Here is a 27,184-nt window from a genome sequence, read left to right as displayed (position 1 = left end):
CGCGCTCCCTCCGCCCGCTCCCACCAATCCAAACACATCCTCCAGCCTCGCGCCGTCACCGGGAGCTGGATCAGCAGGATCAGGACTGCGTCGACGCATATTCCGACATTTCTCTTTGTGCAAACGGACAAATCGTGAACATAACGGCGCTGCTGGACACCGGGAGGACGGTATGGGGGAGCACGCGGCGTTTCTGCTGTTACTCGCGGCGACCTTGACGCTTTCATCCGAGGTGAGTTTAGCGGAGAAACCGCAGCCTGTGGCGGCTAACCGTTACCTGGGCCAGACTCTTATGCCACCGTAGCTGTCAAACACTAACCCCGACACCCCCTCTCCATACACACACCGTGTTTAATCTTCATAACGACTATTAAAAAATAACATATGCAGATTAGATGGAGTCATAACAACACGGCGTGGCTGCTAATGGATGACATAAGAGCTATTAGAAGGTGCTGCTGCCAAAGATAACGCGATGTAAGGGCTTGTGAGCGGCCCACGCAGCCTTTAATCCTATAAATGGATGTCCTCTGTTTTTAACAGAGGTGAAAATATGCCCTGTGAATCCACCTTAATCGCAGACCTGCAGTGTACACACACAGAGTCGCTGCGCAAAATAAACCACCAAACCAGGAATGTCAGCAATGCTACCGCGGCCTACCGTTAGATGTCAGTGGTTGGTATCTTGGCCCTGTCATGTCGGATGTTATTAATCACGGAGTGTTTTTTTTTTCATTCTTCTACTACTCATTAATGTTTGATTTTTACGTTAAGAGAAGTATTAACAGTTTAACCGCTACGCCTTTCGCCGGGTTATAGCACCGAGAAGGGTGTAGGGAGCTAACGGTGGCTAGCTTTTTTCTAGAAAATGACAACACAGCTGTAAATGTCAAGTCCACTGTTAAATACCTGGACGGATTTAAACCCAGTACCATTCTAGAAAAACAAGAAGGGTTGTGTGTAAATAACCCAGCTGTGTCCGGTGACACCAGCCTTTTATTTATTTATTTATTTTTATATAGCGTAGATAATATCGCGCTGGGCCGCCTGGTCCAGCGGAGCTGCGGGGCGGTGAAACTGCTGAGGAGAATGGAAAAAGGATGCAGCCTTATTAGTTTCACACAAGCAAGATGGCGCCTGCAGCTTGGTGTTCCTCTGATGGACCACAGAGGAATATGTTGCCCAGGACAGCTGGAAAAAAGGATGAATGGGCACCTGTAAATCAATTAGTGCATTTTTCCTCATTGTCACGTTACATTCACGGCGAAGGGGTTGTTTTTCACGCTGCAGGCTCACCAGCCCCTGTGTGTGGTGCAGTGAAAATGTCTCCACAGCAAAATTATGCGGTACACACTATCGACACCATACCCGTGTCTGTCGTGACATTTGAGCTGCATTTGTTTTGTAACGTTGAAATCAGCATTGTGCTGCCTTTTACGCACCAAGCCTCCGGCGATATAGAGATTATAATTTTCCACGAGGTTTGTCACGGTAAGCATACCGAGGATTGTTTTACTCTCTTGCCAGTTTAGTTTACCCCAGCACACACAAGCCTATTATGCTGTAGTGATTTCGCTTTCTCTATTTTTGTTTTATTGTTTGTTTTGTTTTGTTTTGTCGTAATGTGAAAATGATATACAAGCCCTGCAGCACCAAAATACATTAAGTTATTTTAGGGTAATCTTGGATTGGTTTACTAGTAACATGCGGCTTTATGAAAAACTGGTTGAGGCTTAAATATGAAAACAGGCAGCGTCACTTTGAAAGACATAAATAAGTAATGGAGTATATGGTAGTGCTGTGATAACGCAAATTTGATATCAATGTGATACCAAGTAAATCAAGGGCCAGTGTTGCCTATACTTTTAACCAGGGAAGGCAGTGTGTCATGATTTATCAGAGTCAGAGAGACTTTATTTATCCCCAAGGGGCAATTAAGATACAACAGAGCAGCATGACGTTTAAGAACGCAAAACTGTTCAGCTGACTGGCCGGTCGACCACACGAGCAGCGACCCAGAAGGAGGAGAACTCCCCCCAGACTGAGCTCCAACAGGAAATCAGTTTGAGAAGGGAGGGGGCGGGAAGCGGGGGGTGGGTCTGTGTCAGTGTACATGCGTACGTGTGCGTGTATGGGCTCAAATTGTGGTTAGAAATATTTTGTACTTGTAAATCAGGATTTGTATGTGTAAAAAGAATTTGTGTGTGCGTAAAAAAAGATTTGTGTGTGGGCTTAGCCAAAAAAATATGTGTGAAACTGCATTCAAGTTGCAAGTTACAAGTATGAATTTTGACCCTATTTTTCTTCTGTTTGTCCAATGTCATGTCAATCACAAATTTAACTATCCAATCAGAGAACAGATGGGTTTGGCTATTGGAGGGGTGCTTTATGGAGCTTCAGGTCCTTGAAGGGAATAAATGCCCTTTTACATGCCAGCAGTGCAGCACAGCGTTTTCCTTCATCACCACGAAGGAAAACAGTCTGTGGTGGTCCGAGTTTTGTGTCACAGGTTTATGTGCTTAATACAGGGACCTCCAGAGCCTTTTCAACAGCGTCAGAGTCAGAGATAGAAACGACAAGGAGCAGGTGCATCTAGTACAGGTAGAGCTGCTGCAAAAACCCACAGAGCTCAGCAGCCGGGTCAGCCCTGACTTTGTGTTAAACTCATCCTAAAGTAATAATGGTATTTCTAACCACTGATATACCACAACTTGATCCTTTCAACAGCTACTGAAAGTTAGGGGACCTAGCTTCTATCGGATATTTACATAGAGATCCTCTAGCTTCCAACTGTATTACCCTTCAAGGACCTGCAGTTCAAAAAAGTGCCCCTCTGACAGACAAACCCATCTATTCTCTGATTGGATAGTTAAATTTGTGATTGACATGACATTGACCAACCAGATGAAAGGAAGAAAAATAGGGTCAAAATTCGTACTTGTAACTTGAAACAAATCTTTTTTACGCACGCACAAATTCTTTTTACATATACAAATCCTGATTTAAAAGTACAAAATATTTATGACCACAATTTGAGCCCATATGCGTGTGTGTGTGTTTTCTCCGTGTTCAGCCGAGAGGAAGTCTCCCTTTACTCGATTAGGCAAAAGTCCACAATCTTTGGTCAACACGGGTGGCCTTGAAGGAGGTGGGAGAAAGTCACAAAAACAGTTTTGTCATCTAAGGGAGAATTTTGTTATTCCTATCAGCTTTTGCCTTGAGCATCCAGCTGGTGCCAGGGGGCAGAATGAGGTGAGATGGTAGTTGTTTTGGTCAGTGCGAACAAACTGCATCCAATTTTGCAGTTGGTCTAATGTCCATCACTGGCCACCAGGTCTCTCAATTCCCGATGCAGTGTCACCTCAAGATCTTATCCATATTGCAGAGCCATGAGCTTCTCCAAGATCTTATCCATGTTGCGTTCAGTAAACACAGTCTGAGTACTCACAGCCCTGCCCATTGTTTATCATGTTGGCCAGCCTTATGGGAAACGTCTCCGCAGGACAATCGGGCTCTCCCAAGCCCCGGCTTCTCACCGAGAAGAGGTTGCTTTATGATCTAAAGCATCATCAATCTGCAAATTGTACAATGCAATACAGTTTTATGTGTATAGCAAATTTAAAATCAGAGGTACACCAAAGTGCTTCACAAAATCCAGTAAAAGTACCGGTAGTAGCAAAATACAAATGCAAATAAGCTAGCAGGTAGAAAGCATTGATTAATTAAGCATACAAGGTAAGCAGATATCAAAATAAAACTTCAAAGGTAAAATCAATACAAAACATTGTTCAACAAAACAGAAGAAAAGGGGTTCCATGAGAGTATACTTACAAGAAGCGTACTCTAGATAGCCAGGAAGGCTAAACCAAATAGATACGTTTTCAATTGAGATTTAAAAGTCTGGATCGAATCAGACACGCAAATAGCTTGAGGTAGATTGTTCCAGATGTTAGGTGCAACTGGAGCGAAAGCACGGTCACCTCTGGTCTTTAGCTGTGACCTAGGTTGCACCAAGAGCAATAAGCCTGTTGATCTCAGTGCTCTCCTGGGAATATAGAGGCTGAGAAGATCAGTAAGGTAGCTAGGTGCAATATTTTTTATTATTTTAAAAGTAAGCAATAAGATTTTAAAATCAATGCGATATTTAATGGGAAGCCATTGTAGGTCAAAGAGAATTGGGGTAATAGACTCAAACCTACCAGTTCCATTTAAGAGGCGTGCCGCAGCATTTTGAGAAAGTTGCAGTCTATGTAGAAGGGCAGATTGGAGACCAGTGTATAGGGAGTTGCAGTAGTCTAATCTAGATGTGACAAAGGCATGAATATGTTTTTCAAGATCCTCATGTGGTAAGTATGGCTTGGCTTTAGAGATTAGACCTAGTTGGTAAAAACTAGGTTTAACTACAGAGGACACAAGAAGGTTTTTGAACACATTTTGATGACCACTAAATCATGATTTTCACAGCTTTCAGCTTTTCATGTAGTTTGAGACTGCTTTTTTGGGGTGAGACCTGGAATGCACATCTGCCCCTCTCTGAAGTGCTTTGGGTGAACTTCTGTTGTTTAAACGTGCTATAAGCTGGAATAAAGTAAATGTGACAGTCAACACAAAAAGTTTCAGACATTTTTTAAAATTAATATTTGAGCTTTATTCTTACATTTCCAAAAGAAAATATTTTTTTAACACAATTCAGTGGGCTGTATACTGAACTCGGAGGGTAGAAACAAAGTATCGATCCTATTGCGCTCGTATCGATCCAATACTAGTACCAGCGTTAGTATTGATGCTACAGATATTTGGAGCGAGACACCCACCTAGTATATGGGGTGAATAGCTATGAGTGGAATGATGTGCCCTTCAGCAGATATTAAACCACACACATCCTCAGTTGATATGCCCCAAGAAGATGTAATTAGAAATATAAATAAGTGAGTAATTGGGTAACATAATGCAGACCAGGCAGAACAGCTACTAGAAACAATGGGTTATGACATGCATATTCACAGGAGTCTAATTATGTGCTGTTATTCACAGGCAAACGCATCATAATGTCAGAATTAGTCATTTAATAATTGCCAACAGTTGGCTCAGAGGCTAGCGTTTTGTCAGTGTGCACCATCAGCTTTTTTGTGTTATCTGCCAGAAAATCAAGGCCTCACAAAGGCGAAAACACATAGAGACTTCCACCAATTGTGTCCCAAACAAAAAGGATGGAAAAATATGCTGATAGCAGTATCCTATGAAATCGACTGCCAAACCCGGTTCTATGGAAAGACATTATTTATACCTTATGGGGGTTTTTTCGTAGCTAGAATTTAATACCTTGTAGATTACTTTTATTTTCCCTTCTGAACACTCCCATTGTACTTTAACTAATGGAGTAAAGCCAGACTTGACAGACAGATTAAGAAAACAAAAAATGTGCTGTTCTATGGCAGTAGTATTGTTGAGGAATTTAAAAGCATTCATCTTTATGACTTACTAATCTCACTACTTTATATTTGAAGTATGCAGTAGAATGACTTCAGAGGAACTTGGTACATACAGTATAAGCTGCATGATGAGATATTTATGGATAAGCTATACTTTAGGGAGTTTGGTAGTTTTCGTTATTGTTCTGTTTTATACTTTTTCTCTGTCCAGGTGCCAGATGATGACTCGGTGGGTTTGCTAACCGAGCCCCAGGTGGCCATGTTCTGCGGGAAGCTCAACATGCACATCAATGTGCAGAGCGGCAAATGGGAGTCCGACCCTTCTGGTACCAAGAGCTGCATTGGCACCAAGGAGGGCATCCTGCAGTACTGCCAGGAGGTATTTCAACCGAGTAAAACAGCACTGCAGAGAGAGAGAGGTATGAAGTATTGCAGCAATAACATTCAAATCTCCCATGTTTGCACAGGTGTACCCAGAGCTGCAGATTACAAATGTTGTGGAGGCCAACCAGCCTGTCAGTATCTCCAACTGGTGCAAGAAGGACCGCAGGCAATGCCGCAGTCATGCACATATTGTGGTGCCACACCGCTGTCTGGGTGAGCTTTTTTTAGTCCCTTTGTTACTGAGTGTGTTTATGCATGGTTGCATCTTTAAAAGTGTACAATACATGCAAAAAGGTGTATTTCTGTTGCAGTAGGAGAGTTTGTGAGTGACGCCCTGCTCGTTCCCGACAAGTGTAAGTTTCTGCACCAGGAGCGTATGGATCAATGCGAGAGCCACCTGTACTGGCACACTGTAGCCAAAGAGGTGAGGAGGGTGGCTTTTTGTGTCTGTTTGCTTCCCTCATTGTCCTTCTGTTTCTGTGGTAGCGCCACTGTATGACTCAGTGCTGTCAGCCTTCCCTGGCACTTTCTTCTGAGTTATTCTTGTCCTTTTCTGTGCTGTTTATATTCAGTAAGCCATAGTTCAGGTTTCTGGGTTTGCCGCAATTAGCTCTCATAAGGATTAAACCGATTGAACATTATGGTGTTTGATTTTGGATGCTGTGTGCTGTTAAAATTAGTACTGCGGAGACCGCTCCATGAATCTCCACGACTATGGGATGCTGCTGCCATGTGGTATAGACCGTTTTCGAGGGGTGGAGTTTGTGTGCTGCCCGGCCTGGGCTGAACGGGAGTCAGACAGCGCACAGCTTCAGGGGGAGGAATCCGATGTGTGGTGGGGCGGAGCTGAGAGCGAATACTCTGATAACAGGTACGATCACAGGTGGACTTTGACTCGTTTCTGTGCACGCCTGTTGATACAAAGGCTGAACCACCCGTTCTGACCGCAGCATGACCCGCCCAACGGACATACAGCTGGCCGCCAGGGAGGATGACGAGGATGTGGAAGAAGAGGTGGAAACGTTTGAAAGGGATGACAACGGGGATGGAGAAGAAGATGACGAGGAAGTCGATATGACGGATGACCGAGATGGCGATGAGCCCAACGCTAACATCGCCATGACAACAACGACAACCACCACCACTGAGTCAGTTGAAGAGGTCGTTAGAGGTGAGAAATGAAGCAGTTCTGCCCTCTTCTCACTCTCCTTAAGTTTTTTTGTTTGTTTGTTTTTTGTTCATGGTTTGATTTCCATCATGTGTCGCTATGTTGAGTTACTTCTGTCTCCCATAAAATTCCAAACCTCACCTTTTGCATTCATGTTTAATTTGCCTATGTGTACATGTCTCAGCGGTTTGTTGGGCTCGTGCTGAGTCAGGCCCATGTCACGCCATGCTGGAGCGTTGGTACTTCATGCCTGAGACGGGCCGCTGCGCCCCCTTCTTGTTTGGGGGCTGTGGGGGCAACAGGAATAACTTTGAGTCGGAGGAGTACTGCCTCGCTGTCTGCAGCAGCTCGTGTAAGTCCCGGGACTGAAGCTACAACCTGAAGTGTCCACATCAGGAGCCTGATTCCTGTCCTCAGGCTGCTACAGACTGTTTCTCTGGCTCGCTCGTTCTTTCTGTCTCTCACTGACCTTATCGTCTGAGGCCTGTTAACCTTTCAGAGCACTGACAACTGGCTGTAGTTTCATTCATTTCATCATTTTTTCCATCAAGATAGAAACTGTATTTTTGAATTGGAAAGCAAAAGTAGACACAAGAAGAAGAAAAAAGAGGGCCACAACATTACAAGGCTGTGAGCAAACCTAGTTCAAAAGGACCAAATCATTGTTAGTTCTACCGGAGAAAAAAAAGTCTTTCAAAAGTCAAAAGTGAAAATGTGGCACACATACAGTGTACCAAATAACTGCTGACACTCTGGGGAATATTGCTCATTTTGTTTTTTAGGTAAAAAGAGAAACCCCCCCCCCCTAACTCTAACATTAACCCTCTCAGGCTCAAATTAAACCTTTTGTTGCTAATGCACAACCAAGTCCTGCAGTGGTACTTCTGAGTAAAAAAAACTCATAAAATATGTATGTGGGGTAATCAGAATGTTAGTTGCAAATCGGCAACGCCTGCCTCGAGAGAGTTTAGCTGCTGCCTTTGTTATAGATTTCACTGTAGCACACACGGTTCAAACACAGCGTTAAACAAACACATGTGGGGTTTTTGGCTAAGAGTGCAGCTCAAATGTTTACATAATTTTCAATAATATTCTTTTGTGTTCTTAACAGGTGTAGCTTGCACAATAGTGTACTCACCCTGTGGTAGCTCGATGTTGAAATACATCCTTGCTGGCGTTAACAACAGATAACGTGGCATGTAGATTTTTTTTTTTTTTTTTTTTTTTTTTTTGGAAATCCTATTTTCCTAGTTAGTTTTAATGTGTGAAATCCTACAAATCAAACTAATTTGCATTGAAAAGTGACTTTAACATTATATAAGTAATATTGTTAACGTGTCAGCAGGCTTCACAGATCTGTGATTTCACTGCTTCTTTGCAATTCAGATACCTCTTTATGAGAACTCCCTTATAAGTCAAACCCACATATGAAATATGAAAAAAATAAATTTCATTATTTAAATAGGCTGATTACTCCCTGAAACCTCTGGACACTGTGGGTTTAAGCAAATCACTAAAACAGGGTTAATTCTGCTTAATTAGAATGATAAACGAGGGATTAAATGAAGATAAACTGCAGTTTTATTAGTGCGTGACTCAGTGCCAGCAGTGTTTTGTTTTTGTTTTTTTTGTTTGTTTTTTTTTGTTTAGTTTAGTTTTTTAAATCCTACTGGCCAACGGGAGAGTTTCCATGGTGCAGAGTGGCCATGACACAGTCGTTCACCTCCAAACCATTTAATCACTCATTGAATCATTTCTAACCCGCACCGCTGTCATAACAGTGTGAAGACCCAACGGTGAATGCCACCTTGTGTCTGCATGCGTTTCTATACCCGTGTGTGTCTGCATGCTTCACACTGCAGTGTGTGTTTGTAAAAGAAAAAAAAATTGTGCCTGCAGCTCTGTAGTAGTGAAGATTCCATCGGTGTGTCTTAACCAGATGTGTGTTGGTGGTGTGTGTGGAAAAAGGGAATGCACTCTTTTAAGTTTTAAGCTGGTTTCCGTTTCCTCACGGCGAAATCATCAGCGATACAGTCGGCCCTCATCCCGACTGAGCAGTCCTTATCTCCATGGTCCCACATTCAACAGACACACAAAACTGTGGGAAACACTTCACTTTCTGTCCCCTGAAATCCTGCTTATCTCTTATGTAAATATTTACATAGAATTTCCATTAATTTTCTGTGTGTACCTAATCTCTCAAGTCCCTAACCCACCCTTTCATCAAACAAGTGGAATTGTTTATAACTGAATGCATTGTGGGTTTCCAGCTGACCGATTTCAGTGTTTTTCCTGCATTTAAACATCTGTCTATCTCTGTTCTGCACCTCAGTTTGCTTTCAACTGCTCTGTGTTTAATTCCCATCTCCCCGTACTCTCATCCAGTACCAACAATGGCCCCCAGTCCTCCAGACGCTGTGGATCGCTACCTGGAATCACCCGGTGACGACAGCGAACACACAGACTTCCAGAAGGCCAAAGAAAGCCTGGAAGCCAAACACCGTGAAAAGATGTCCCAGGTGTGTGTTTGTGTGTTTTCTTATCGTAAGCATTCCTCTCAATGTGATGTAGACCAGCGGTCTCCAACCTTTTTTCGCGCCACGGACCAGTTTATGCCCGACAATATTTTCACGGACCGGCCTTTAAGGTGTCGCGGATAAATACAACAAAATAAAACTAGTACCGGTACCGAAAAACAAAAAAAGATGACACACGTAAAAAGACCCAGGAAAACCGAGTTAACGATAAAAACGATAACAAAATAACGCTGAAAACCCTGAAAACCATACATTTCACACCTGAGCCTCAACTCTCGCGGCCCGGTACCAAATGACTCACGGACCGGTCCGAGGCCCGGGGGTTGGGGACCGCTGATGTAGACCATGACAGAAGCTTAAACGTCTTGCTTTTTCTTTCAATCTGACACTTCAGGTTATGAAGGAGTGGGAGGAGGCTGAGAGGCAGGCCAAGAATCTGCCTCGTGCAGACAAGAAAGCAGTCATCCAGGTAGGAATCTGGCCACAGTGTCTGCTGTAAATGTCTAATTGCCAAAAAGAGTTACATTACATACATATACATTACATAACTGAGATTTATATTATCCAGGACAAATTTGGCAAAAGTTGAAGAGAAATAGAATTTAGAGTTTCTTGGTTACGGGTGCATTTATAAGGGAGATTACATTTAAAGCCAGTTAAGTGAGTTATTATATCTTAATTAACCCTAATGAATTGAATGGATTTAAATGTCCATGGAGTTTGCGATGGGGAGCTAAAAATAAGATTTAATAATTGTAATTGACGATGTGTCAGCTGATATTCTGAAAAGGGTCAGCGAGAGGTTAAACTTACACTTGAGCAGTAAAAGGACGATGGGGTGCTGTCGTCATCCCGATGGGTGGCTGGGCGAGCAGCATGGACATCCAAGTTTATGAACAAGACAATTCAAGAATGAGGCAACGTAAAATTTGAAAATTGATACCATATGTGCATCTACTAAAATACTTGACCTCAAGGTCCACATGTCAAGTCTTCTGAAAATCTTGTAAATGTGATAACTCAAGAAGGCTGAGGAGTAGCATTGGAGGTCGTCAGTATTTTTAACCCTGTAGAATACATTTCAGATAAATAAATGATGATGGCCAATATCAGCCTGTGATACTTGTTAGCCAATATATCTGTCAGGCCTGAGGTTGAAAGTGTATCATTGTATTTAATGGTGGAAATAAGACAGACCTCTTCTTTCCAAACACATGTTTCTACCGTAATGCAGTGTGGGTATTTGTTCATATACCGACTGTGTAAAAAGTACTGTATCTGCAGCACTTCCAGATAAAGGTGGAGGCTTTGGAGCAGGAGGCAGCGGGGGAGAGGCAGCAGCTGGTGGAAACCCACATGGCCCGGGTGGAAGCTCTGCTGAACAGCCGCCGACGCCGGGCTCTCGAAAATTACCTAAGCGCCCTGCAGGCCAATCCTCCACGGGTACGTGCACGTCCCCACACACCTAACAACATCCTAATAACAGGAACGCTACATTGATTTAATACTCTAAATTGGTGCCAAACAGTTTCGATCAATGAGTCTTTTGAGGTTGTTTATCAGCAAGGCGCACATGTTTAAGAAGCGTATCCAACGTGTTATAATTCCACTTATTACATAACCCTGTGCCACCACCAGCCCCGTCAAGTTTTGAGCCTGCTGAAAAAGTACATCCGCGCAGAGCAAAAGGACAGGCAGCACACGCTGAAGCATTATGAGCATGTCCGCACAGTCGATCCCAAGAAGGCTGCTCAGATCCGCCCTCAGGTATCTGGATCAAACAGTCAAAGTCTTTAAGCATCATAAAAATAAGTTACGGCTTTTAAAATAGACACAATCACAAAGTGGGTTTTTTTTCTCATCTCCAGGTGTTGACTCATCTTCGTGTCATTGATGAGAGGATGAATCAGTCGTTGGGTCTGCTCTACAAGGTGCCAAGTGTGGCAAATGAGATCCAAAACCAAGTCGGTATGTGTTTATTCATGTCTTATTCTTAAAAGTCAAAGGTTGAGGACACTCATCACAGTAAATCCCCGAAACATCTATTACTGAGAATTCATCCAAATGTCATTTGTAGCTTCCAGTGCCTCACTGGTTTTAGGCAGTTGGTATTAAAATTAGGTCATAGGTTGCGAAATCTATGAAAGTATTCTTGTTGTTTTATTCACATGCTAAACGCGATTGCTCACTCAGCAAGAGGTACAAGTGCTCAGCAGACATAAAGGGATTATTTTGACAGTCCTATTAAATGGCTGTTTTGTTGCCTTCAGAATGGGAAAAACCTTCCAGCGCTATATAAATACAGGCCATTTGCCATTTACCATTACCATAATAGCATGTTTGTTTAATTGTTGTGAAAGCCGATGACTAAAGTTTTTCACTTATATTTTATGTTGTTTGTTTGTTTGGTTTGTTTGACGGGGCAGTTTACCTGCTGGGAGAAAGTCTTTCTCAATTCGTTCCTAAGGCATGCTGTTCAGGCATGGGTCAAAGGGACCATGCTGGAACAGAATGTAATATTAAAAAGAAATAAAGGCGAGCATGGTTCATCGAAAGACTGATAGCTTAGTTTTGATTTGCGTTTTAACCAAGAAAGGTGAAGCAGAGGAGATCTCATGTAGATATGCCAGTTACAGCATGAGGTGTGTACCAACTCCTACAGATTATATGTAACTGCAAAAGCCTGTATTTGACAATGGCAGAAATGTGAATATGCCTTTCAACATTAGTGTAGGGCAAAGCATAAGTCCAGCCACAGTGACAGTAATATTCAACGGACAGAGTCTCAGCTCATAAAAGAGAGTGGAAAAGTCAGATAATAAATGTTGCATCTTTCATCGGGTTTTTTGCAGTTCCCCTGTTTCACCGTTGTAGTCCACTACAGATGGCTACATATCGAATCAGACCAGTTTTGGCCGTTATTAAGAAAACAAGTGTAATTGCGTTCATCAAAAAAAGTGTGGGAAGCTTGTCTTTTAGGCCCCAAGGTCCCAAGATTCATTCCCTCTACCTGTCCCAAAGGGTCATGCGGAATTTGGAATTTCCTCCTGAAATAAGTGAGAATCAACTAAAACTTGAGGGACTGCTCTAACTTCATGAATTTAAGGCAATTTTTAAATTCCTCGGATGCAAATGTTTCGCCTGAGTATTATTACCTTTGTTTCCAGCATTATCCAGTTACTTTTACTGAGGTATTCATTTTTTATTGACAACAAAGTTTATAAATTTTGGTTGTTTCTCTGTTTTTATGTATGTTTATTTTCTAATTGCATGTACTTAACTGTTGTTATGTATGTGCTGCTACTTTGGGCAGCATATGTAAAAAGAGATTCTGAGATCTTATGTTGTCCTGATTAAATAGAAAACTTGAGATTATACAATCTGTGTTATGCAACAACCATCCAAACCACACTTATTCAGTACCCTTTAACTCCCTGTAGTGTGAATTAAAGCGATGCTTTTAACATGTGTTTGAAGTCCACTGATTACAGGACACTAAAACACTGATAATGCAGTTTCATTCCGCCATGATTACTTTCACCACTTTAGGCTATTGTGTAGCCTTGATTTGTTTTTCCCTCTAACCGCCACATTCCTTTCTCGGATTTGTCATCACTTAACCATCTGCTTCATTCTCATTTTGTTCCTTTTCTTTGTAGCAATTATAATGCAGCGAGTTCAGGCGGAGCTGTTTCAGCAAGTCTCTTCACTGCAGAGCGATGGTCGGGTGAGTCAAGTTGCACCAACTCACAAATGCAAAGTCTTCTTTGTGAACGTGGACATTCTGGCATAAATATTGGAATCACATAGACTGACATGACAAAACAAAGTCACTGTAACCACTGACGTGATGGGAGTAGTGTAATTAAAGCGATTAACAAAGAAAATGATGTTGTGATACTGCGCCTGTTTAAATGAGGTTTTATTAGTGATCTTTTCCACATAGACATCATAATTTGATCGGGTTATAAATAAAAAGCCACCCAAACGCCACGTATCCTGATTAACATTCCTCATTGTTTGCAGATGGATGGCAGGGTGAGTTATGGCAACGACGCTCTGATGCCTGATCAGGCCTACAGCTCGGCTCCTATGGACCCTGGCCTGGATGGGCTGGGGTTCATTCACCCTGAGAGCTTCAATCAGCCCAACACAGAGAACCATGGTAACACACACTACATTTTGTGACATAAATTGAATTTTATTAACTTTTAAAAAATGTGGTTTGATATTGAATATTTTTGTTACACGCTGTATTTCTGTAGTTGAACCCGTCGATGCTCGTCCAATTCCAGACAGAGGACTCCCCACACGGCCTGGTATGTATGTGAAGTCCAAACGGAAACACAAGTACATACTTACATCCTCACTCGTATACATTTACTGCATATTAAGGACAGGTTTCAAAATTCAGGTCGTTTCTAACATTGCACTTGCCAGACCTCATGCTAAGAGTCAGTCGAAACAGCAGCACAGGTGCAACTTGTGCTCCTCTTAAGCAGATGAGAGAAGGAGACTGAAGAGAGAAACCTCAGGGAGTATGAACATAATATAACACTGGCTATATTCAGTTTCACTCAATTCCTGTTATTTAATAAGCACCAGTTCAACAACAGTTATTATAAGGTGCTTTATACTACATGAAAAAGAGCCTAATATATTAGAGAGAATCCCCTGTGAGGACACACATGATGAAGAGACCTCTGGCAGAACCAGGCTAAAGGAGGGGGAAGCGTTCTGGCACGATTGGTTTAGGGATGAGGGAAATGAGAGGAGGAAGAAGAGTGGCGTCTAAAAGCATCAGGAGCGAAAAGCTAACCTTAAATGAGTGATTTTAAACTGTTAGTTGGAGAGCTGAAAGACAGCAATAAGTTATTACAGTTTCCTGAGTCTTTATAATTCCACTAAAGCTTTCAGGCTTTCTTTAATATTAGGTTGTAGCCTTTTTGATCCTTTTGGGAAAAAAACCATTTAGTGTTTGATAGAGAAGTGTCTCATAGATAAACTTAAGTGAGCTCCATAACGGCAGCGACATCATCACCAAGAATCGGAGCACCACAGTGTGACAGGAGACTCACACCTAATGATGGTGGGATCATGAGGTGAGAAGAATATCTGAGAAATTTTAAAAAAGGTGGTACCCTGTACTCCTGACATTATGGTAGTAACTCATATTTCCCATAAAGAGGGTGAGACAGAGTAGACCGTGACTCACATGCTGTGGTGCTGATTGTGGTTTTGCAGTCTTACTGCACACATGTTCTCATAACACTAAACACACACAAACAAGATACTGGGCAGTAAAGTGATTGAAATACTCTACAATGTTACATTAATAAGTGGTGTGCATATGTCCATATCAAAGTGTTGCAACATCTGCACAAAGCTGTTGTAATCCTTTCCTGTAAATGTAAATGAAAAAACATCTCAAAATTACAAGGCAGGTCTATATCCAGTTTCGAGATTCATTTGAGATGTGGTTGGCTCCTGGGTTTCGATGAGACTCTAAGTGTCCTTTGATCCACCAAAAATTGTTCAACTACTTGATAGATTAATACGGGGGCAAATAATCCCACGTACTCTGAGGACTTTACAGGAATCCAGTGTCAAATGAAATCACCTCCTCCCGCTGTTTGTGTATTAAAAGACAGTTTGGGGTTTTATTTCACCTCTAAATGTCTTTCTACTGCTTCATTTCCTATAAGACTAAGGATAAGAATCTTTTTTTTTTTTTTTTTTTTTTAAATCCCAGAGGGAAATTCATATGTCTTAAATAGCTCATCTGCTATTTGGATGAGAATTAAAAGGTCGATGGCTGTGGGTGCAAATGATTTTCTGTTTCTCTCTGTTTTAGGAGAGATGCAGAAATCCATGTGCTCGATTTCTGGGATTAATTTGGGTGATTGATTCTGTGGTTTCAGTGTCTGCCCTGAAGCCGGAGGAGATGCCAGAAGTGCGGATGGACACTGAAGAGAGGCAGAGTGCTGGATATGAAGTTTATCATGAAAAACTGGTAGGAAAACCCAGCAAACCCAGTCATCAAATATCATCTCCTTCAGGGATTTATGACTGACTTACTATTATTATTTTCTTTAATGTCAGGTGTTTTTCGCTAATGACGCTGGATCCAATAAAGGCGCCATTATCGGGCTGATGGTTGGTGGGGTGGTCATAGCAACAGTCATTGTCATTACCTTGGTGATGCTGAGGAAGAAACAGTACACTTCAATTCACCACGGCGTGATCGAGGTAAAAGGCTCACCAGTTTGTGCTCATAGATCAAACACGGTTCGCGTGTTAGTAACTCCTCATCCTCTTGTCCAAAGGTGGATGCAGCTGTGACGCCAGAGGAGCGTCACCTGGCCAAGATGCAGCAGAACGGCTACGAGAATCCCACCTACAAATTCTTCGAGCAGATGCAGAACTAAAAAGCTGCACAACAACATTTCCCCCACAGTGTCAGCCTGCGCTCTGTTCCATTCAGCTCCTTTGCCCTCAGCCCCAGCACCTTCAGCGCCCTGTTCAGGAGGTGAAGGGTGCGAGGATGACTGCATAGCCTGGTTTGTGTCTTTGAAAGTAAGGAAAGGAGACATTTTTGTCAGGGGTTTGGGCCAAAGAAAACTGATATGGAACAAAGCCTCCTTAAATCCCTTGATTGTACAGAGCTAAGCATTACCCAGCAGCCCAGTTAGACAAAGGTATCCTGTTACACCTACACATTTCAGTCAGCCCCTGGAGTTCTCATAGCATTTGTACTGGAAAACCCCTCGTCGACTGTTTATACGACATCACGGCAGTAAGACACCCACAGCCGAAACTTGTAATTTACCAATTACTCCCTCACTGCTCCTCAAACCGGTCCGACGAGAGCTCTCAGATCGACCCGTCGCACGAATAGTGTTTCAGGTTTATTTTTCAAAAAATGAGAAAAAAATGAAGAAAAAAATACATAAATATATACAATCAAAAATATGTAAAAGCAGGAAAAACATTTTTTTTTTAAACGTGTAATATATTAAGACAGAGATTAGCTGTAAGTATATGTAGTGCATGGCAATATTGATGACTGATTAAAAGTATACTGTATGTGAAGGTCCTCAGGACGAGGAGGGGAAGGGGGGGGGGGTCCTCTCCCTAGATATTTTAGAAGGATTGTACATTTCTGGCGTCTTCTTTGTGACATGAAGAAAAAAACGAGTATTCAGAATCCGGTCTGCTTTGTCGTCACAGACTTGCTTTAACTGAATCTTGGCTCTTTATTGCTCATCTCCATGCTTCACTGTTGTGTTAGCTGCATGGGCAGAAAAAAAAGCTCTATGTATGTAATATATGAAGTGTAATAGTATCCGAAAGGAAGATGATTGTGTTACTTGTTTGCGTTCTATGCACTCTTGTCATTTTTGGGAGTTTTGATTATTGCCACCAAATATTGCTGTTACAGTCTCTGATGCCAACTGTCGCTGCACTTTGGATTTTTCTTAGAAAGAGGCTCGAGGTTCAAACCTTTTAAGATGGAAAGTTTTTATGAAAGCCTATCATTCCACTGTCTTTGCTGTAAATAATTCAGATGACGACACCTTCCTTCACTTCCATTCCCACTTCCAGTCATTTCTTTCCCAACCCCCCTTCCCTCATGTTTATCCTCTCCTTCTTGCTGTGTCAGCAATATTGTACATTGCGGCACTTTGGGACGTCGTATGTGAGCATTTCATAAATAGGACTGTTTGGGCGTGGGGAAATCAGACATTTTCTCCTCTCTGGACACATTCCTCCACCAAATGTCACATTCTATTTTTCTACATCACCAATGTATACGTGTACAGCGCTTCTGTTTGTCCTGTGCTCAATATTTCAGCTCCTGTCGAATCTGTAACTTATTAGGAGGAAACATGGCCCTCTCTCTAAATTATTAACCATGAATGTGACATATTGTGCATTTCTATGAGAAATACAACACATATCGCCTGCACATTGCACCCACACGTGGATAGACACTGACTGAAGCTCTTAATCAGGCAAATGTTTCAATTTGTATTGATGCTCACTCTGGGTATCTTTGGAGCCTAGTGATGAAACAAACTCTTTGTCCCTCTGCTCATTGATTCAGTGACCTTTCTCTGTGTGTAGTTAAATGAACAATTTGCTTAGAAAAAGCTTTCTACACTCACTATACCATCAATAAAATTTTGAATGTACATAGAAGCATTTGGGTGTCTGTCAATGTGAGTCTTAAAAAGAGAAACTTCTCACACAGCTATTAAGAAAATGCTTGCCACTTTATTCCCCCAGTGGACAAAAAGGGTCCAATAATTCAGGGAACAAACACTAAATAAAATACAAAACGGGTCCTCTATAAATGGAAAATATGAAAATACACTTGCCCTTGTGGCTATCAAAAACATGAAATACCGGTATATACAGTGGAAATGGTCCTAACTACAGACAAGGAACACACAACACAAAGCTCTTAACTGGATTTTTCAGTCACACTCAAGCATTCAATGACATGCACGCAACAATCAGTAATCAGAAAGACATTCTCCCTTCATCCTGAACACTCTTCTCTTGGTTAGAGTAACAGAAAAGCTAAAAAAAACTTCACCTGTCTCAGTCTAACTTGAATCAAACTGTAAAGACAATAATAAAGGTGGTAATCCACGCTGATCAGAGACCAGCTTTGCATTTCTGTGTCTGAGAGACGTTTTTTTATCAGCAGTGGAGCGCACGTTTTGTCCGCAACACCTGACAAGCGCTATAATGTGACGACCTTCAGCTGTCCTTGTCTAGCGTCGTGGTGGCCAGGGTCACTGTAGTGATCGGCTGCCCGATGCCGTGCATCTGCATGCGAGCCAGTTTCTTCTGCTCGCACTCGGTCACCAGGCTGTTGAGCTCAGCAGCGCTGTAGCCAATCAGAGTCCTCAGGTCACACACAAACTTGTAGACAAAGCGCTTTCCCTGCACCTTGCAGATCATGTCCCCGTCGTAGTAGTATCTGAATGAAAATACAAAACTCAGAATCACACCAAAGTATATCAACTGATGAGAGACAACAGATATGCAGATGGCTTTCAACAAATGAATAATGGACAATACATCAGTGTATCCGTTCTTTTATATTACAGCAGCTTTACATTTTAAAATATCAGAATAATCAGGTTTGTTCTAAGTTCTCTTAGTAGCAGAAAGAACCTCTCTTCTTCCTCTTCATATCCTCCTATCTTGGATCGTCACTCCTGCCTACAGGCCATCACTACTAGGGTGACAGTCAATCAGCTAAATATCAATGGCAATAAAACTTATCCTGACTTCACAAAATAAACCATTTTGTTGTCTCTAAAGATGGTTGTCAGGTCCACACTTCCCAAAGCGTCAAAAGTCTTAAAGTCATCTTGAACAATACTCTTTATCGTCCACATCACATTCGGCCTACTACCACCCACTTAAGATTTCTAGACTTCTTTCTCAACACAGCACTCAAGTCCTGGTTGCTTCCCATTTGGATTCCTGCAATACCACTCTCTCTGGTCTCCCAGAAAATCTCCTTAATCAGCTCCAGACGGTACAGAACTCTGACCATATTACAGCCATTCTCATCCAGCTTCATTGGCTCCCTATTCCTCAGCATATCCAATGCAAGATTTTCCTTCTCGGTGACTTGGCAGCCCCATATCTTTCAGACCTCCTTCATCCTTACACCCCTTCCCTTTGCTCAGCTTGAGCTGCTCTCCTGCTGAGCGATGAGTGCCAGAGCCTTTAGGTGTGATGCACTTTGTCTTTGGAATTTACTTCCACTTCACTTTTATCGCCTAAATTCTTTGACACAGTTCAAATCGCACCTCAAAACCCTGCTATAACTAAGCTACGACCATTTCATTTATAAAGTGGGCATGTTGCACTACATGTATAAAGGCTCATTTACACCATGGTGCCCTGCTCTCAAAAACCTGACAGATGTCACGCTGTCTGTGAAGCTGGATTTAAGATAAGTGTTTAAAGTTTTGAGCGCCATCTTGTGTCAGTACAGAATGTGTCATCTCCAGGTTAATTGGTTAATTACTGCTAATAGACTTACAGTAGTTTATTTTAGCTAACTAATAAAAAACCCCAAAAAAACCCAATAACTCAATAAAAAAGGGCACTGAAACTGAAAATAAGGGGATCACTCTTCTGCTGTCCCTGGCTGCAACAATGACATTTTTGTTAAGAAATCAAGGCTCTACTGTCCACTTTCACTCTGTCTCTTAAGCAGTAAGTGGTTCTCCGTTGTTTGGCTAGCTACACTGACAGGAAAATCCCCCTTTTAGCTGTAATGTTCAGGCTTGCAAAGGGTGTGTTTGAAGGGCGCCAAAAAATAAAATGTACTATTGTTTTTATTATTGTTATTACCACATAAGGGAAACAGTCAGCATCATCGGCCTACTACTGGAAATATTCTGTTTTAAGAAGACTGCTGTCTGCGTCTGCAGGAGGAAGCCTTGCTAACTTGCAGCTACACTCTAAATCGACTTTGTACTGGAAAGTTGGCAGCATGTTTAAAGTCAATCTCACTGCACCAGACATTTGTCTGCGGTGCCTGTGAGGTAATGGCTTATGTCTGGCTCCAAACTTTAGATAGAGTGCCACAAAAAGTTGCCATTAAACAAAAACACACAAACCTGAGGGCTCGACTGAGCTTCTCATAGTTCATGGTAGGCTTGTTCTTGCGTTGCCCCCATTTCTGTGCCACGAGCTCAGGCTGGTTGAGTTTGAACTCTCCCTCCTCGCCTACCCAGGAGATGCAGTCTCTTGCGTCCTTGTCGGTCAGCAGCTCGAGCAGAAACTGCCACAGCTGGATCTGACCATTGTTACCTGACAACAGAAAAACAACACAAAGTATTTGAAAAAGATTATTCAAATAAAATGTGTGTATCTGTAATAAAAAGACAATTTAACAGCCACAACTGATTAGAACATAACATTAGAAATGGTAATAGGAGTATTTTGTACCATTACTAAATCTGCCAATTCTAAATGTATTCAACTATTTAGTCTAAAATAGCGCATTAAGGAAGGTTTTGTCAGACAAAATGGCTAAAAACGTTGCATTTTCAGTTTGAATGCAAAGCAACATTACTGTCAGATTGTAAATTTAAAAACTAAAACCTAAAATTGGTGACAAAACTATCCCTGAACACTTTTGAAAACTTTCTGACTTTACAAAAAGTGAGTTGCCTAGAGAGCGGCTGTGTGCGTGTGTCCTACCTGTACGGTTCCCAGGTGAGCTGCGCTCCTCCCCTCCTGAAATGCGAGGTGCTCTGGGACCACGGTTCTGTTTCAACACCTTTATAGCAGTGGGTGTGCTCACTTGAGCTGGGATTATCTGCACAGCTGGAGGAACAGATGGGAAAACTCTTCATTAACATGTGTTTTGGATCTGAATCTATTTAATAAATAACTTCCTGTTAAATATATGGATTTTGTCCAGAGTTTAACAAGCAGAACTATGTGGAGGGCATGGTCATGTATAATCAGACAAGATAACCCAAACAACCGAGGGAATTTACAAAGTTTAAACATAGCACAATAAAGTTGATTATCTTTATCTGGACGTTGGTGATGAAATGTCTCTCACTGAAAACACAATGTTCCCTCTAATTTTTCACGTGTCTGAGCGAACACACAAACTCCCTGAGCGGTCCCTTGGACCACTGTGAGCAACAGCAGACTTGTACACTGTGGTCACGCCAGCATCGAATCCATCCAAGTTACATGGTTTATTAAAATAATCAAATTACAGCATTTACATTTATGTTAGACTGGTTTTAATTAACTGCTTTAGCCCACTTACAATGAAAATTAATAAATAAATCTTGTCCATGACCTGTTTAGTATGTTAACACTATTGGAACTCCAATTTTGAAAACAAAATTTTCTTTCTTCTTTTTTTTTTTTTAATAAAGCTGACTTGTATTATGAGTCAGTGGTCTGGGACAGAGTCCTGTAACTCTGTCTGCAAAATACAGTATATAATGACCAATGTTGGGCAATTAATTATATAGTTCTTCAAAAAAAAGAGTTATGCAAACAAAGTTTTTTGCAGCTGTTTACCTAAAAATGCGGCCAAGGCGGGGTTTTTTTTTTTTTTTAAATAAACATTGCAAACTATTTACAGAACATCGTTCTAATTCCATACGGGAGCAGACAGTCACTTACTGACTAACACTGCAAAAGAGAATTGTCAGAGTATTAATTTTAATTTCAATTCAGGTTAGATTTTATTTTGTGCGCAACGCAGATTTTCTGTGCGCAGAGACCGTGCCAGCAGTGCGCAATTGCGCACACGCGCAGCTTAGAGGGAACATTTGTTCATCACTCATCCATTTGAGTTCTTCAGTGTAAGGTAAACAGTTATTTTAATTGTCTTTTGGATGATTTTTCACGCTAACACTTACGCTGATCAATCGTGACGGTGGCGTCTCCTCCAGACTGGTCCTGGCTGGCCAACACGTCTGAAATTAGCACAAAATATTAGTTTCATTTTGGCATGAAAACACATTTTATTCCATCAGCTGAAACAAACATTTGAGTCAGACCTACATTTGCGAAGGAGTTCCAGGTGACTCCAGAGTATCTCTCCATTGGGCACTTTCTGAAGGAACTCCTCCTGAGTGAAAGTGCAGAGGTCTCGCCCCTGGATGTGAATGCTTCCTATTTCCATCTCATCAATGTTAAACTCTTTCATTACCCACACAGCCCAGTGGATCACCTGATCAGCAGACCAGAGCATAGGGTCTGAGGAGAGAAACCTCACACATTACCAACCGTGTTTGTGTCTTTGTTTGTTAGCACAATAATGATTGTTTTCCACTACAATAAGGTAGTTCATTCAAGTATTCCTCACCGTACGGTATGCCCAGGCGGACTTGCTCTTTCCGGTAGCCTTCGAGAGCTGCGGCCCAACGTGTAACCTGCTCTGAGGTCTCATCAGACAGGGAAGACCGCTCTACAGCAATAAGCTGTCCCTCCTCCACCAGAGCACCCTCTTCCCCTGCTGCATCTGGATCAATCACTACTTCAACTGTTTCTACTGGCTTTACAATCTCCAAGATGTTCAACCTCTCCTCTCCTAGAAACAAAAGTAAAAACAATGCATTTTAAAATGTACTCTCTCTTTACTAACTTGAGTACTTGATATGAAATGTGTCACGCTTTTGGTACCTGGTTTGGTTATTATCTGCAGGCTGAGCTGCACTGTGCCATCGGTCTTTACTCCCTGATCGAAGAGACTGTGATCAGGGTGGAGCTAAGAGGAAAAGAACAGATAAAGCGAGACAGCAGTGAGAAACAGTTCAACCCAGGACCAAACAAAAATCATTTAATCATGAACAGATTATGAAAGGTGTCATTATCTAATTCTTACCTGAATGTCCTGCAAACAAATTTCATAAGCATCCAATGAGATTTGGATACGAGGCTCCAAAAGCTTCTTCAGATTACCAATTGGTTCGTTTATGTCGATATCTTGCTGAATCAAGTCTGACGCAGTGATGGTCTGCTCCTCAACACTACAAATCAAATAACATGAGACAGAAATGTAAAAACACAGCTGCTGCATGAACAAATTAATTGTTTTATTTATGCAATCATCTCTCTCACCCTTCTTCCAGGCATGCCTGTTTCTCCCGTTCATCTATCTCGATCTCTATCATCTCTTCTGGCTCACTTTTAGACATTCTGCTGGGAGATAACGTTTTACCAACACGAATATAAAGTGACACATTAAACAAAAATTACTGTCAACCAGATAATCAGCATAAAAGAAAAGAACCAATAAACTCTTAATTAGGTAGCTGGTCACACTACCTAATTAATCACTTAAAAAATGCTAAAATTAAACTAAAACTATAATTAGCTTCTATCCTCCTCCTCACTGTTAAATTAAACAGCTAATTTTAATTAGAAAACCCAAAAATCTATCCAGCACATCAAATTGATGTTTGTAGTGATTATTAATGGCATTCCATCCATCCATCTCCTCTTGCTTATCCAGTTTACGTTCACAGCTGGGCGGGAGTCCAACCCAGGTGATGGTGCTAACCAACACAACACCATGCTGCACTGACTTATCAATGCATGTGCTTTTGTTTTGGGTTTTTTGGAATAACTTTATAACATGAGATGCACCATTATTTTTTTTTCCAAAGTAGGCCTCTGGGGGTCACTACACATGTAAGAAGGACTGGTCCACATATATTTATATGGGGAAAGAGTCTTTGTTACCTTAGTTACTTTTAGACAATCCATAAACAAAAATATATTTTAATCAGAATTTAATTAACCCATTTGTAAAGACTAATATTAATTAAATTTATTTTTAAATCACAAAAATTATATTAAACAGCCAAAGTTGGTGCAAGCAAATTTTGGTTTTGTAAAACAAAATTATAACAAATACAGTATGAAATCATTAAACAAAATTTATCTTTTTAATCAACTAATAAATAAATCAAGTAATATTTTTTACCTAAAATTGTAAAAAAAAATAAATAAAAAAGTTGATTTTTGATAGAACTAATAATCATTTAAAATACTAATTTAAAGTTAAAAAGAACTAAATAAAAGTGGATATTTAATTGATCTTTTATTCTTCTACTAAATTTCTAAACTTACTTTCTTAAAAATATTTAAGTAAAAATAAAGTGAAAATAAACATAAAAGTGGTTGTTTTGATATAGCTTGTAATCTTCTAATAAATTCCTAAAATAAAACATACTTGAAAAACGATATTTAATAGATCTTTTAAACTAATAAATTATTAAACGAATAATTACGTTCTTTAAAAAAGTTTAAAAATAAATATGAAACTAGGTATTAACAGGGCAATATCACTACAATAACACCTTTCTGTTGTAATTTCTTTAATCGAAGTAATACAAACAACTAATACATACTACAGTGTAAATAACAATAACGACTTCACTGTCGTGTAACTTAAAGAGCATACTGTGCCTGTTAAATAAAACAGGGCACTTTGATGGGGGTTTTCTACCATAAAGGCCTCTCAGCCTCGACTCCTCATTGGCCGTCTACAACAGTTCAGTGACTGCTAACGTTAGCCAACTCGAGGGCGAGGCTGTGGCTTCTAAAGGCCAACTAGTAGGCCAGTAGTTACAGAAAATAGTAACCACGTATAACTACACGTCCAAAAAACGTGTTGGAAAAATTCACCAAACTCAAATTTATGCGTTAGGCTACACGTGTACAGTGAAGCAGGCCTACAAAAAACAAGTTAGCTCCAATATAGCAACGCGGGGCGAGGCAGCTGCATTACACAACCATCGATCCCGGCGTGCTAAACAACCGTGAAAATATCCTATAAACTCCGAGTGCTTCGTAACTTCAGCAAATCTTTGTTAAAGCACACTTTAACTCTGCACGTAGAAAACTTTTAAAACGGAAATAGAATAAACGGAAACAAAACAGCATAGGGCAAATGGAAAGGAGCCGGAAATCCTGGCTAAGGTTTTACAGCGTTGCAAGACTTCCGAGAGCAGCGATGATCGATCCAACGACAAGTTTTAGAGGAAAGCGACCGAGATACACTGAAACAACGCTCGTTTAGACGTGTAAATGGATAATAAGGAGAAGAAAGAACTAAAAAAATCTGTTTCACCGCGTATGGAATTATACCCACCCTGAGTTTGTGGTTGGACGGTAATCAGCACCGCGACAGTACGCAGCTTCTCCACTGTGCTGTTAGCAAAACAGCTAACTAGCGACTGCTATAACAACCAACGTTATTTCTATTTTCAAGCCGAAGAGGAAGCAAAAGTCCGAGGGAGCCAGCGTTAGCCTAGCCTTTGTGGAAGTTGGCTAATGTGGGTTTCTGCCTCGTAGGTGGGCGGCCTCTTCCCAGCAGGCTGACTAGGAATCAACAACACGCTAGCTAGGTTAGCTTTGCTGCTTGAGCTACATAAAATAGCGGGAACACCCCAGATACAACAAACGTGACGACGGTGTGGTACATTTTCCTCACAACAAGCATATATGTCTCTGAAATAATCATACCTCTTAAAATTTAGACCTTCAGAGATGTTGATGTTCTATTGTGGAAGATAATCGGCAAAAAAATGCACACAGTCGAGAGATATCATGCAAGTTTTTAGCCAACTACACTCAATCTGAGGAGGGGCGGAGACTAACCGGAGAGACTGTAGTTACCTTAAAGTCTGTGTAGTGGAAAAACCGCCAGCTAAATGTTTCAATAGTAGCTGGACGTGCCTTTCTCAGCTCCAACTTTGTGGCAATTTAGGAACAAATGTCTAGTCCAGATGTATCCTGACTAGATAGCATTAATGGCTAAATAAAACTGCCTTTTAATAGGACCAACTGTAAATATAAAGGTAGTCTCTTGAAAATGTTACCATAAATTTAATCAGTTTTACTGCAACCATGCCCTCCCGTAACTGATTTTTAGTTTTTCTCCTTAATGTATGCTACAGACTGTTTTCAGTACTGAAAAGCATGTGAAAAGCAAAAGTTTTGTACTGGGCTATTTCAAATATTTGCAACAGTTCCTCTGGGCAAAGAAATGAGCTGTGTGCATCCCCACATGATCCTCTATCTCAACTTCTTTTTCCTTTTAGGAGTAGGCTGAATTTTCCGCCTTTGACACACACCACCTCTGTAAAAAGCAGATTTCTACTAAGATTATGTTATTCTCGCATTTTTTTTGGTGTTCTCTTTTCTAACATGTTGGGGTTTTTTGCTTTAAACTTCATTTTAAGTTGCTATTATATTTTTATTTCTGGTTATTCCTACTTTTTATTTTGTACAAAACACTGTGACTGTCTGTCTGTGAAAAGTGCTACATTATAAGTAAATATATAAACTTTTCAGGGTCTAGTTTCAGTTTTTTGTCCATGCCTATATTGATGTGCATTATTATCACTGATGGGATTATAACTAATAGGAAAGCTAAATCATTAAAGTTTTATAGAAAAGCGCTATACAAATACAGGCCATTTACCATTTACTTTGATGGGTATAGACCCTACATGTGTTTTTGCTTTTCTTTTTTTTTCATAAAGGAGCTGCAAACATAATGCAATGGACCAGCCAATCTATCCACTAAACATGTGGTTATGTTTCCTTTTGATTCCCTGTAATGTTTTGACATGTAAAATATAGAGATTACTAAATAAATATCTTCTGATGAAGTCCATAGCATTCATGTTTCCTTATTTTATTTGTAAAACATTGCAAGTCGGTTTTGTGTATCACTTTCATGTATTTCAAGGCGTTGGATGTTGCAGTAATTTATCATTTTGTTTTTTTAATGATGTAATATGAAAATGTAATCAAGAAAGCTAAATCGGTAAATTATTAAACCATTTCTAAGGAAAACAAATACACACACGTACATGTGAACTATTGTTAAATCCTTCATTTAAACAGGTTGATGCACTGAGAATGAGATCTCCTTTTCAAAAACATTTGTGTACAGAAAGAAAAAGAATACAGGGATTCAGATGCAGATCCAATGAAATCAGAGACTTGTTGCTTGTTCCATTTAAATCTAATTTTTGATTTAATAGTAATCAAAGAGTAGAGGTAATCAGGCAATCTTTGCAGTATAACTTTGGAAATAAACATCACACAATGCTACCATCACATCTTTTCAT

The 27,184-nt window shown here is 40.8% G+C and overlaps 2 protein-coding genes across 5 annotated transcripts; one reads left to right on the top strand and one right to left on the bottom strand.

Moving 5' to 3' along the window:
• The first annotated feature begins 36 nt into the window (after positions 1-36).
• Positions 37-17,723, top strand: appb (amyloid beta (A4) precursor protein b). Of its 2 annotated transcripts, XM_082509296.1 has the most exons (18): positions 38-232; positions 5,644-5,811; positions 5,900-6,029; positions 6,128-6,240; positions 6,497-6,687; positions 6,767-6,987; positions 7,169-7,336; positions 9,370-9,503; positions 9,916-9,990; positions 10,806-10,964; positions 11,160-11,288; positions 11,390-11,489; positions 13,181-13,248; positions 13,548-13,686; positions 13,787-13,840; positions 15,443-15,534; positions 15,624-15,770; positions 15,848-17,723. In XM_082509296.1, exons 1-18 carry the CDS (start codon positions 173-175, stop codon positions 15,947-15,949), a joined length of 2,250 nt encoding a protein of 749 aa, XP_082365422.1. In that variant the 5' UTR covers positions 38-172; the 3' UTR covers positions 15,950-17,723. The 2 variants fall into 2 exon arrangements, with proteins under 2 accessions (XP_082365423.1, XP_082365422.1); XM_082509297.1 differs by lacking the exon at positions 7,169-7,336 and having other exon boundaries at positions 37-232.
• Positions 17,724-17,778: 55 nt separating this feature from the next.
• On the bottom strand, positions 17,779-26,704 carry gabpa (GA binding protein transcription factor subunit alpha). Of its 3 annotated transcripts, none has more exons than XM_082509302.1 (10): positions 25,195-26,704; positions 23,157-23,234; positions 22,921-23,065; positions 22,719-22,803; positions 22,402-22,626; positions 22,098-22,292; positions 21,953-22,009; positions 20,763-20,888; positions 20,177-20,369; positions 17,779-18,513 (listed from the first exon to the last, which is right to left on the bottom strand). In XM_082509302.1, exons 2-10 carry the CDS (start codon positions 23,231-23,233, stop codon positions 18,291-18,293), a joined length of 1,326 nt encoding a protein of 441 aa, XP_082365428.1. In that variant the 5' UTR covers position 23,234; positions 25,195-26,704; the 3' UTR covers positions 17,779-18,290. The 3 variants fall into 3 exon arrangements, with proteins under 3 accessions (XP_082365428.1, XP_082365429.1, XP_082365427.1); XM_082509303.1 differs by having other exon boundaries at positions 23,157-23,237; positions 25,569-26,704; XM_082509301.1 differs by having other exon boundaries at positions 25,569-26,703.
• Between the last annotated feature and the right edge of the window lie 480 nt (positions 26,705-27,184).

Source organism: Aulonocara stuartgranti (assembly GCF_965226115.1).
Source record: "Aulonocara stuartgranti genome assembly, chromosome: 16".
In the NCBI taxonomy this organism is placed as follows: Eukaryota; Metazoa; Chordata; class Actinopteri; order Cichliformes; family Cichlidae; genus Aulonocara; species Aulonocara stuartgranti.
This window is presented reverse-complemented; position numbering and strand designations above follow the sequence as displayed.

Bases quoted from the DNA above. Each gene is read 5' to 3' on its own strand.
- appb (XM_082509296.1), top strand. From the start codon at position 173: ATGGGGGAGCACGCGGCGTTTCTGCTGTTACTCGCGGCGACCTTGACG. The intron at 5,812-5,899 runs GTATTTCAACCG...ATGTTTGCACAG, and splicing joins TCCTGCAGTACTGCCAGGAG to GTGTACCCAGAGCTGCAGAT. The intron at 6,988-7,168 runs GTGAGAAATGAA...TACATGTCTCAG, and splicing joins AGTTGAAGAGGTCGTTAGAG to CGGTTTGTTGGGCTCGTGCT.
- gabpa (XM_082509302.1), bottom strand. From the start codon at position 23,233: ATGTCTAAAAGTGAGCCAGAAGAGATGATAGAGATCGAGATAGATGAA. The intron at 22,627-22,718 runs GTACCAAAAGCG...TTTTGTTTCTAG, and splicing joins GCAGATAATAACCAAACCAG to GAGAGGAGAGGTTGAACATC. The intron at 20,889-21,952 runs GTAAGTGTTAGC...CTGTTCCTCCAG, and splicing joins CACCGTCACGATTGATCAGC to CTGTGCAGATAATCCCAGCT.